The sequence below is a fragment of the Loxodonta africana genome, chromosome 2 (assembly GCF_030014295.1).
Source record: "Loxodonta africana isolate mLoxAfr1 chromosome 2, mLoxAfr1.hap2, whole genome shotgun sequence".
NCBI classification, from domain to species: Eukaryota; Metazoa; Chordata; class Mammalia; order Proboscidea; family Elephantidae; genus Loxodonta; species Loxodonta africana.
In genome coordinates, this window is record NC_087343.1 from 139,173,227 (window position 1) to 139,185,548 (window position 12,322).

The 12,322-nt window shown below is 42.0% G+C and overlaps 1 protein-coding gene across 4 annotated transcripts in view; it reads right to left on the reverse strand.

Moving 5' to 3' along the window:
• TNFAIP8 (TNF alpha induced protein 8) overlaps positions 1-12,322 on the reverse strand; it is a 131,559-nt gene that overhangs the window by 25,622 nt on the left and 93,615 nt on the right. The window contains exon 2 of one of the 4 annotated variants that reach the window (XM_023548887.2): positions 3,993-4,126. The exons of the other annotated variants lie outside the window; for them this stretch is intronic. Within the exon in view, the coding sequence (XP_023404655.1) occupies position 3,993 (1 nt within the window). The 5' untranslated portion in view covers positions 3,994-4,126. The remainder of the gene's footprint in view (positions 1-3,992; positions 4,127-12,322) is intronic. 4 annotated transcript variants of the gene reach the window in all.

The window sequence follows — 12,322 nt, forward strand, 5'->3', positions numbered from 1 at the left end:
GATGATTAGCAAAGTTTAAAGTCCTATCTTTGCTCTCTGTTGATCATATCTAGCAGTTAGTGATACTCAGTTCTTGATAAATATCAGAACTTTTTCTTTTTTTAGCCTTTTCCTTGATATAAATCTTTCTATATATATTTATACGCTTTACTGGTTTTAGGTCTCCAGGGAACCCAGCCTAAGACACCTTGGCAACTTCTATTTCTTTGTCATTTACCTATGTAATAATTCACAAAACTACCATCAAACTCACAGCTTTCACTGGCTAAATAACAGAACTTTTAATTAAAACATTGTTTCTATGGAGAAAGACAACCTACTTTATTGAAATGGTGCTCTTGATATGATTTCTAATAGTCTCATTGCTGCAAAAAGCAGAAAATATACTGAATTTATCTCCAAAATATAAGACAATGTATATTATAGAAAGTATGCTGTATAGGGGAAAAATGAAAGAAGTCTTTTGAATGTATGAATTGAATGATTTTCTAAATCTGAAAATTAAATCTACCCCAACTGAACAGTTTCCCCCTTAAACTAGTCTCCTGTTAATTCTTCAATCTGTGCCATTCAGTTTACCCTGCTTTGGAAAGGGCAGTTCATGGATTTGCTGAAAAGAAGGGCTTTTCTCTCACGTTTTTAGCATCCATCTTTAATGTCATTTGTTGATCTTGGAATGAAGGAAACAGATGCTACTGTTGGACATGAAATGTGGTCTCAGACAGTATTTTTAAGCTGTCATCTGTACAGTTAGTCTTTATATAGCAAAGGACAAGTAATTCTCTGTACCTTTATTTCCCTGAAACATACAAATACACAAATGCCAGAACTCTAACCACATTCCAATGGAGGACATATTCTATAACAAATACCCAAAATGAATTCTGCCACATCTTCCCTGTTGGTGAATCAAAATAAATTTTTTTCTTCACTATATTCTACAGAATAAAATAAATCCATATACCATACTGTCTTCACCAAAATTTAGAAACCATATTTAAACAAATTTTTAGGGACCTTACCTAATGTCAAGGGGAATTTAATTTTGGCATACCAAGTGTTTACCATCGATGAGTAGACTATATTTATTTCATTAAATTGCTGCTGTCACAAAATAGAGGCAAGAAAGGAAGCTACAGAATGCCTGGATAAAGATTCCAGATTCCAAATGTAGGTTATGTTAATCTCCGGTTCTCCAAGGTTTTAATGGCATCTTTATAAAAGCATCCAGGGGCCAGGGACTGAGTCATCTTCTCTTGAGCCAATTTATGGCTTACTGAATTCTTATAGAGAGAGAGAATCTGAAACATGTTTATACATTTTTAAGTCTGGGACTAACTGAGGCTGGTGTTGGGTCAACAGAGGCCTCCAAGTAACAGGTATTCCTTTGCCTCTGGACTCAAGCATACAAAGGGCCACAGTCTTGGGCTCTTCTGGTCTTAGAGGCAAGACTTTCTTTCCAGACATAATTCAGGTCATTGTGACCAACAGCCTGTCTTTATCAACCATTATTTGATAGAACTTCAGGGCATGTATGTATGTGATTAAGGAGAGTTGATGCTTTCTCTAATTGCTGTCAAAGTTGGTCTGACAAAGTCCGTTTGTCACCTTCTAGGTATAAACTAACCAATGAAAGCTAGGTTTCTAGTTGTTTTAAGAACATTATACGATTAAACGGCATTCAAAGGCATCCTTTGTGTAGCCCGAAGAGCTTTGTGTTTGGATTTACCCACTGTTACTCTGTCCCCTAGTCAAGTAATACCTTTCTCTTCTCCAATCTTTCTCCTAAAAATTGCTTTCTGTTTTAAACTAGACTTAACTAGTGATAAGCTTCTCTAGGCTGATTCATGCCCCAGTGGCTGGAACCCATGAAGAACTCCATAAATGTACAATTCCACGGAACTGAAATGAAGAGATGCTTTTGTGGCAAAACAAAAAACTAATAAAAAAAAAAAAGGAAAGAAAAAACAGGCATTTCAAACACAAGTATCCCCAGAATACTCCCTTTTTCATTGCTGCCACTAGATGTACCAGAAGGTTTTCAACAATAAAGCACATCTCACTCAAATGTGAAGGACAACTCACTTCAGTTTCTACTACACTTTGACAGAGTGGGAAGTTATCCTTGTCATAGCTCTCTCTGGCCTAGACATTCTTGCGCTGGTTTAAGACTTTTCCAGGGGTCTGTCTGCTCCAAGCAGCCTGGCTGCTGTGATTTAAAACACAGGCTAGGAGGACTGAGTATCATACACAGGGCCCTAAAGGGAACTGGCAAAAAGATCCTACCAAGCCTTCCCAAATGCTGCCCCATATGCATAGTACATCATGAATGTCCAGTGTGGTTTTAGCTGACTGCAGGCATCATGGATAGTACAACTACTTACTCACCGAAAAACTAGACAGTGAGGCCAGAAGCTTAATAAGTATCAATGTTTGGATGCTCCATGAATCTCACGAAAACCACAAAGGTTTTAATTCTGCAAAAACACTTTATCCTCTGGACTGTGGTTTTTCCTTACACTTCATCAGTTATCAAACAGTTACTGTTTGCAAAACTAGGGGAAATTAACAGTATAGAGCAGGAAATCACTTTATTCAATGAAAGCTTGGCTTATGTAAATAGCTCCCCGTTTTCTCCCTGAAAATGTGATATTAGAGCAGGTATACGGAATTTGAAAGCACTGGATCCCTATATTCTCAAAAGGCCAGATTTTCACGCTATAGGGTTGCTTGGAAACCGTGGTGGCGTAGTGGTTAAGTGCTACAGCTGCTAACCAAAGGGTTGGCAGTTCGAATCCACCAGGCGCTCCTTGGAAACTCTGTGGGGCAGTTCAACTCTGTCCTATAGGGTCGCTATGAGTTGGAATTGACTCGACGGCACTGGGTTTGGTTTGTTTTTTGGTATAGGGTTGCTATGAGTTGGAACTGACTCAACGGTAATGGATCATTATTATTATTTTTTTGGTTTAATCTGAAGCATAGTAGGAGCCACCCTGCCCTGCATCATCATATAAAGGGAGGAGGAGAAATGACAGGGGCATTTCAGAACCTCAGCCACTTTTGCCAAGTACAGTAATCATAATCCCTTACTTTATAAATTTATGGCAAATGTAATCTGGTTGGGTCCCTAGAGATGTTCCCCAAAATTATTAGTGACTTTATCCTAACAAAAATATTTGTATACATTTCATATTTTAAATCATCATTCCCTGGCAGATTTTTCTTTTTCTTTAAATTTTTATTGTGCTCTAAGTGAAAATTTAGAAATCAAGGCAGTCTCTCATATAAAAATTCATACACACCTTGCTATGTAGTCCTAGTTGCTCTCCTCCTAATGAGACAGCACACTCCTCCCCTCCTCCCTCTATTTCCATGTCCATTCAGCCAGCTTCTGTTCCCCTCTGCCTTGGCACATTTCTTATTAGAAAAACAAATACAAGCTGAGGGCCAGACACTTGCAGAGAGTGCAAAGATTCAGAAAGCTAAACACTTTTTGTGTGTGTTACAGACACTTCTCGTCTAATAAACGGTGTCTAATTTAGCATTTCTACAAAATGTGGTGTCAAGACTTTTTAAATACTTAAGACAAAAACGTTGCTTAGAAGAGACGCAAGAAAAAAGGAAAGTTTTTTTTTTTTTGGATGAAGGGATGGGTAATTACATTATTTGGGGAGACAACAAGAAAAAAAAATACCGAGTTATTGTTAAAAGTCCTGAAACAGTAGCTGTAGGCAACAAGATGCCAAAAAACCTTTTGTTGTCTATGAAAATAGTACAATTTTCCCTGAGTTCCTAAAGATCTACCTGACTAAAGAAATCAAGGAATCACTAGATTAATTGGAAAGTAACTTTTGGGGGAAAAATGCTACTTCAAGTGAGCCTTAGATTCAAGAGACAAGTCATACATCCTATACAGCTGCCAGGCGCAGTCTCACTATTTTCTAGCTTAAGCTGCTTCATAGGAAGGTGAAGATTATTTCACTATTACTCACTTCAGGATGGTGATGATTTTGAAGGAGACGAGGAGATAATACTGACTCTTGCCAATTCTCATGTCTGTTCAAATAATCTCTTATTTCATTAAAACGAAGCAAAACAAAACCAACACCGTAAAATAAGTTTCAATCTGTAGAAAAGAAAACATCAGGTAAAGAAACTGCCTGGAAAAAATGAGAAAGCAAAGTGGCTGGCTTTGAACTCTGACACTTTATCAGGCATGTTGAAGTGAATGACAAAGATCTATTTTATCCAGAAATCCCCCATTTTATTTTTAAGCCTGGAAACTGGTTAGTCATATCTACACTGAATGCTTCCTGTCCAGGGGCATGCTGATGGCAACAAACTGCCAAGTTTAGTAGCTGCCTACATTTAGTCAATTGAGTCATTCATGCAATAGAAAAAACAGCATCCAATATATATAAAAAAAAAAAAAAAATCTGCCTAACCGAAGCTTTAAAGATATATAATGAAAGCAGGTTTGATTATTTCAACAGTATTAGGATAAAAAGAAAAAAAAACGAGAGCGAGAGAGAGAAAGCAACAGGCAATATTACTGTTTAAGAGTCTACTTTACTGGTAGTTTTTGTGATGTCCTAGCACCATTACCAAATATAACAGTCCCCCCTCAATTCCTACCCTCTGTGATTAAATAGCCCACTTGGCACTCCATATCTTCATTCGTTCCAAAAATGCCCGAAGACTCAAGGAACTCAAGGAACCAAACAACAACAACAAAATCAATTTATTACTTCTTTCTCTTATTTTGGTCCAATTACATTTTAAAGGAAGGTAAACTTAATCAACTAGTGTATTCACCATAATCTTACATAAGAACTAGTCTTTGGGAAAGAAAAGAAAATAATTAAGGATGGCAAAAATGACCGTTTACCCAGCAACCCTGAGGGCCATGGCGGGCTTCAGCTGGGCTGCCTCTCCCAATAGCAATTATAATTTACCGTATTAACCCTTACACATGTTGAAACAGGCCAGCTAAAGGTCTGCTGCTGAGAAACACAACAAAAACTTCCCCTCTTCCCGGCCCTTAACCAGCTGCACAGAGGGGGCAATCCCAAAGCATGCTGGCATCCATGGCAAAGATGTGAATGTCAAGGAATCACTCCTGTACTTCTTAGGGTTATCAGTCTGACTATCAAGTCAGAGCTATGGTCGAGTAAGCCAAATAATTTAATACTAGTTCTATTCATAAAAACCCTCTGCCTGAAATTCTTCAGCGAGCCTGCTTACTATCAGACCTGTTCATGAGTGAAACTCTCAGAAGTTAAGTACAGTGTTACTGGGAGGGAGGAATGGCTCTCCTTTAGCCTCTCACCAAAATTTTACTGGCCTTTCATAAAATGGATGGCACAATACACTAACAACTTTCTAATTCATCACCTGCTGCTTGCAAACTCTTTGAGGAAATCATTTTCATAACCCAGTAAGAAAGCTGGTAGAAGCCCATGCCAACACAACACGGCCCTTGCTCTTTGACAGCCTCTGCTTTTGCAGTTGGAAAAGCAGCAGCATTCCTCAATGGCATGTCCTTGTTTATGAGTCCCTGCATTCATGCTGCTTGAGAAGAGCTTGAGTGCTTCTGAGGCCTCCAAAAGTCACCATTTTATTGGCTACAAGTCTATACAGTACTTTGGAGACCAGCACCCTATCATAAAAACCAACTGCCCTTTTGAGTTGATTTGAGACTCATGCTGACCCCATGTGTGTCAGAGTAGAACTGTGCTCCACAGGGTTTTTAATGGCTAATTTTTCAGATGTAGATCACCAGGCCCTTCTTCTGAAGTGCCTCTTGGTAGACTGGAACCTCCAACCTTTTGTTTAGCAGCTGAGCCTTTATACTACCCAAGGACTCTGCATCTATTGTACTTCCTGTTAATCGCAAAACCAAACAAAATTAATTGACAAGTCTTCTTACCCCAGTCACATGCTCTCTTGCCCACCTATACTGCTGCTCACTTCTCTAGTTTTGCACAAATTATTTATTTTTTTTCATTTTAGAGTTATTTCCTCACTCCTCCCTTCCTCTCTCTCCACATTCTTACTTCTTCCTTTCAAGGCCCTGCCTCAGGCCTGGATCCCACCAAGTGGTACCCCACCTCCTCCCACTCCTCATCCCTCCCACCCACTATTTCTTCCTCATTGTTCCCTTGGAATCTGCCACATGACCCCTCCCTCAAACTCAGTTCTTTTTTAACAGGTGCTCTTGCCCCTAAATTCTACATCCTTGAAATATCTCCTGACAGACTCCTTTATTTCTCTTCTCCCTGAAAAACTTGAATCCAATGTTTAGAACTGTGATTTTGGGTGGGGTGAATTACAAACGTGCATTTTCATTCTAGCTATTTCATAACTGATTCATTCAATTCTAATTTTAACCCTTGTGAAAGGTGAAAATGATTTTTTTAAATTATTTCACAATAAAGAGAATGTAGCCAGTGTGCCAATATTCTACTTTTACCAAATAACTTTAGAGAAGGAAAAAGTTCTTTGGGCCAAGCCTACCCCTCCCTGCTTCTTTACTGAACAAGAAAGGATGACTTCTTAATTGGGTGACTATCACAGGGAGCATTCCGTCTTTGGGTGCGATTGTAAATCTATTTATACAGCACCTCCTGAGGGAAGCAGTCTGGGCATTGGAGCTTTAAACAAACATTACCTCAGTGGTTCTCACAAGGGACAAGCCATCCTGCATGTTTTCGCTAGTGTGACAACTGCTTTACCACTTCAGGAGAAATTAAAATTTCTCAGAATGGTTCAGCTTGTTAGTGTGGCCCAAATCTTACTTAATATGTATAACAGTAAAGCCCTAAGAGTTCTAAATTATGTGCCAGGTCTAGGGTACCCTTGGCAGAAGCCACAGTAACTTCCAAAATATATACTCATGTCACAGAAAGACAAGACAGGGAGGAGAGTTAAGGAGAAAGGGAAGGAAAGTTCTCCAATTCTCAGGGTGGCCAAAGCTTTTTCCAAGATGAAGAGCTGGGTTAAATTTTCTACCTATATTCAGTTGCCACCCCCACCCCCTCCAGCCATGGGCAGTGGTTATTTTGTAGGATGCCACAGGGAGAGGCCTCTAGGCATACTATTCTAAACAGCAGTTGGAGGTAATGGGGGTGGAGCTCAGGAAAGGAATCTTTGGGCAAATTGAGCCAATTCCTGGGGCAGTCCTCCTGGGCCCCACAAGGCTTCTCTCATTCCCTCAGTTGCCCACAAAATACTGACAGAATACCTATGATATGTTCCCATCCCAAAGCAGATTAGCGCTTCAAACCCAGGCTCCTGGCCTTAGCTGAGGCCCAAAGAGAAGACGGCAAAGCAGTCTTCTTCAGTACCTCTCTTTAGAGATGGCTAACCACCTACCTCTACGGGGCTTTCGTCCTCCTGGCTCCTTAAAATCCTATTCTCTCCTTGTTTTCCTCCTACCTCTTGAGTTACTTCGTTTCTGTTTCCTTGAATGGCTGTTTCCTCTCTCCCTCTGGGTGTTCTCAGAAGCTAAATCCACAGCCCAGTCGTCTTCTCTCTCTACAGTCTTTCCTCAGAGATTATACAAAAACAGTCTTTCCTCTGAGATTATATAAGGGGGATCAATTCTTCCCTTATGACTAGGTATCTGCACACTTCCCTTCCCAGGCTCCATCTTGTGCTCCAAACCAACCTATATGACTGGCTGTCTGTCAGATCGGTCTTCCTAAAAAACTACATTGCATCTATCCTCTCCCAGATCAAAACCTTCAAAGTCCTTAAATAATTGTGTTTCCCTCCTAGAAAGTATCTTGGGCATGCTGTAGTCTAATATCAATCCCTCCATTTTTCGGTTGAGGAAACTGAGGTTAGGACAGATAAAGTAGCTATTGAAGGGTGTACAGATAACTAGGGACAAGGCCAGGAGGAGAACTGGTCTCCTGACTCCTAGTGCCTTGTCTGTCCCCCACAGAGTCACTCTCTGGGTAGTGTGGATTCTAGTCTGGCCCCAAGTACTGCTGCAACATCGCCTACCAGTGCCTCCGTAAGCCCTCCATTCTATGCTGCTGTAACGTCCCTACTGATCTGGGCATACGGCATGTGCAGGCCTCCTGGCTGTCACATGCTCTCCTCTCCTCCTACTTGCCTAAGGGGCCTAGCTGAAGGCCCAGCTGCCCCTGTGTGAAGTCACTGCTGACTTTTGGTGAATACTCCCTTCTCTGGATTCTCACAGGGCCCGCTGTCTGATCCACTGAGCTGTACTCACCCACAGCTACCCATCATGAGTTTCTGTCCTACAAATACACATGTGCTATGTGTGATGCCTGCCCTGGATCTGGAGTTCTTTGAGGGCAGGGCAACACACATACATCTCTGCCTCCCCAGGTTCCTGCAGAGGAGGTCCTGGCTCAGTCAATATTTGTTACTACGAGTACCTAAAGCCCAGAAAGGCAGCTGCATTGGAAGGAGAGAGGCTGCACACTGGGAGCAGGAGCCTGGTAGGTGGACCATGGCAGGCAGAACGGCCTGTGTTTCTGGGGACACTCCTGGTCCCTGCCCCTCAGCCTAGCCCTGGTGAAAACATATACCTGGGCCAGGTAAGCTGGCATGAGGCATAGATGGCCTATCAAACTGGAAGGAAAGTTCACGAATTGCTTATTCTCTTCTTGACAGTCAAACCTGACTCGGGCAAACAAGGTTTCAAGACTTCAGAAGCCTTAATGGTATTGTGGTCACTTAGGGCTTTCTGGTTAGTATCCTCTTCGCTTCACCATCCGTTATGGATTGAATTGTATCTCCCAATAATATGTGTTGTAAATGCTAACCTCTATGCCTGTGGTTATAATCCCATTTGGGAATGAATTTTCTATTATGTTAATGAGGCAGGATTAGTGTAGAGTATGTCTTGAGACAATATCTTACAAGAGATAAAAGCAGCAAGTACAGATAGGGAAAGGGAGATGCCAATCCACATGAAGATCACCTAGGAGCAGAAGCTCAGAAGAGCCCAGGACCTTCCTCCAGAGCCAACAGAGAAAGCCTTTCCCTAGAGCTGGTGACCTGAATTTGGACTTCTAGGCTCCTAAACTGTGAGAAAATACATTTGTTTGTTAAAGCCACCCACTTGAGGTATTTCTGTTACAGTAGCACTAGGTAACTAAGACAGAATTTGGTACTGAGAGTGGGGTGCTGCTCTAACAGATACCTAAATGTGGAAGCAGTTTTGGCATTAGATAATGGGTAAAGGCTGGAAGAGATTTAAGGTACCTAATAGTAATTGCCTTAAAGAGATTGTTGGTAGAATTATGGACATCAAAGGCGATTCTGGTAAGGATTCAGAGGGAAATGAGGAGAGGTATAGAGAAAGCCTCTATCATCCTAGAGAACACATACGGTACCAGCAACGGAATGTCGTTAAAAATGTGGATATGAAATGTGCTTCTGGGGAGGCTTTAAAAGAAAACAATGAACATGTGATTGGACAATGGGGGAAAAGCAATGCTTTCTATGCAGTAGCAAAGAGCTTGTCTGAATTATGCTCAAATGTTTGGTGGACAGTAGAACTTGTAAGTGGTGAACTTGGACATACGGCTGAGGAGATTTTTAAGCAAGATCTTAAAGGGGTTGCCTTTCTCCTTGCCACGGAGTTAAATGGGAAAGGAAAGAGATGGACTTAAAATGAATTATGCAAAAGGAAAATAAAACGTGAAGATCTGGAAAATTTTCAGTTGCGCAAACTAAGGACACTTATCCTAGAATACTCACCAAGGACGTGGCTACACAATCTTTTGGTAAAGAGATTAAGTCTGTGACTTATGGATCTAACCAATTACCACAGCAGAAAACCCATCAGCTTGGACTGAAGAGGACAGAGACAGAACAAAAGGAAAGAATGCTATTGGCCTCTTGGAATTCTACAGGCAGGAAACAGACCATAGGAGCTACACATGTTGTACTCCTGTTAAAGAGAAGAACCATTCCTGGAGCAGCTTGGAAGAAGCAGGGCTGCCTCGGTTTCAAAGGGTAGAGCATGGCCTCCTAGGTTTCAAGAGTCAAATCTTCACCAACTTGGTTCTGGAATGCCCTTCACTAGTGCCAAGGGGATGGGGCCATCGCCCAAAGCTGAGGGGGTGGGGCTGCCATGCCCATGGAGCAGAAGAATAGGGCCTACCAGGGTCAAGGGGGTGGGGTCACCACTCAGGCAGATTAGGAGAAAGGGGCTGCCCAAAGCTGAAGCAACAGAGTTCCATGCCAGTGGGCTTGGAAGGCTGAGCTGAAGCCCAGGGCCAAGGGGCCTCCACCCAGAATCCAGAGGGCATGGCCAAAACCCAGAGTTTGGAAGGCAGGGCCACTGCCCAGGTTGTCTCAGAGAACGGAGGATTATTTTCAAGACTTGAGAGCTAATGTAAATTGTTCTGCTGGGTTTTGAACTTGCTTGGTCCCTATTACCTTTCTCTCTCTCCAATTTCTTCCATTCGTAATAGAAATGTCTACCTTGTGCCTGTTCATTCTACCATTGTACTTTGGAAGCAGATAATCTGCACTCTAGATTTCACAGGTTCACAGATGAAGAGGAATCTTGCCCCAGGGTGGAATATGCCTAATGTCTCACCCATATTTGATTTAAACGATTCAGATTAAATTTTGGACTTGGAGTTCATTTAAGACTTTTGGGATAATGTGATGGGATGAATGTGTTTTGCATGTGGGAAGGACATGAATTTTGGGGGGGCCAAAGGGTAGAATGCTATGGATTGATTTGTGTCCCCCTGAAAAGTATGTGTTGTAAATCCTAAACCCTATATCTGGGGTTATAATCTCATTTGGAAATGGGGTTTTGTTATGTTAATGAGACAGGATCAATGTACAGTGTATGTCTTATATCAGTCTCTTTTGGGACATAAAAAGGGTTAAACAAGGAAGGGAGAGAAGCAGAGGTGGGGGAAGAGAGATGCCAAGCCATGTGCAGATTGCGCAGGAGCAGAAGAGGCAAGGACCTTCCTCCAGGGCCAACAGAGAGAGAAGGCCTTCCCTTAGAGCCAGTGTCCTGAATTCGGACTTCTAGCCTCCCAAACTGTGAGGATATAAATTTCTGTTTGTTAAAGCCACCTACTTTTGTGGTATTTCTGTTACAGCAGCACTAGATAACTAAGACATCCTCCCCTCTGAGGAAACTTTGCACCTAGTTATTTATAAAATTAAATGTGTCTGTCATTACAAAGCCTGAAAGCGTATTCCCATTTAAGTTTACAGATGATACTTTATACACAAACACTCCCCCCGCATCTTTAATACCATAAGGTACCACCCTAATACCACAGGCTTTGCACGCTCTTACAGATTCCCAGAGCAGCACACCCTTAGCTGTTTTCCCCCCACTCAGTAGGTAGTCACTCGGGACTCACTAGAGTCCTTTAGTCTAACTCTTCTTCAAGGTTCTTAAGCCCTTAGAACATTTAAGCAACTGTTCTTCCAAGTATCTTGGTCAGTGGCTAGGAGAGCAGTGAGCTTCATTCCCACAGCCTCCTCCAGAAAAAGGTGTGCTAATTCCCAGAATGCACCAGGTCTGCAGTGCACTCTGGGGAAAGCGAGGCTGTGAGAAGCCCAGCTGCTCCTGCAATGGCATGTGGGATTGCTGACTCCCTTCCCACCCGCCCCCCCCATACCTTCTCCCTGAGGAGAGGCATTCTACCCAAACAGCACCTTCAATCGCTCGTTTTTTCTGAACGACGTTCTGCAAGGAATGAAACCAAGTGAACTCACTGTTTAATTGCCTCTCGCTTGGTCTACCACTTTCAAAACCAGGAATCTAATAGGATCTATTTGCAGAGCCAAATTTTTCTTCACAATACTTCATCTCTTACTTTCCTGAGTTATAACACTTAAGAGATGGTGAAATAGGAAATGTCTGTTCAAACATACCTTTTTTTGTTAGATGCAGTCAAGTTATTTTTGAGCCATAGTGATGCTCTATGTGACAGACCACAACTGCCCCATAGGGTTTTCTCGGCTGTAATCTCTACAGGGGCAGAACACCAGGTCTTTCTCCCGCGGAGCTGCTAGGTGGGTTGGAACCACCAACCTTTTGGTTAGCAGCCAAGTGCTTAACCATTTGCACCACCAGGGTTCCTCTAGGTAAATTCCCACAAATGGCACCTATGCAAACAGATCAAGTCTGTCTTGCTTCAAGGAGATCTCATGCAAAAATCCAGGATGCTAAAACCTATGTTTGCAAAAATTCTTGCTTTCAAAGCATGCACTGAGAAAAGGGTAGAAAGGACCTGGATATCCCCTCTCTAGGGCTCAGTTTCCTCATTTCTAAAATGAAGAGGTTAGACAAAATGAT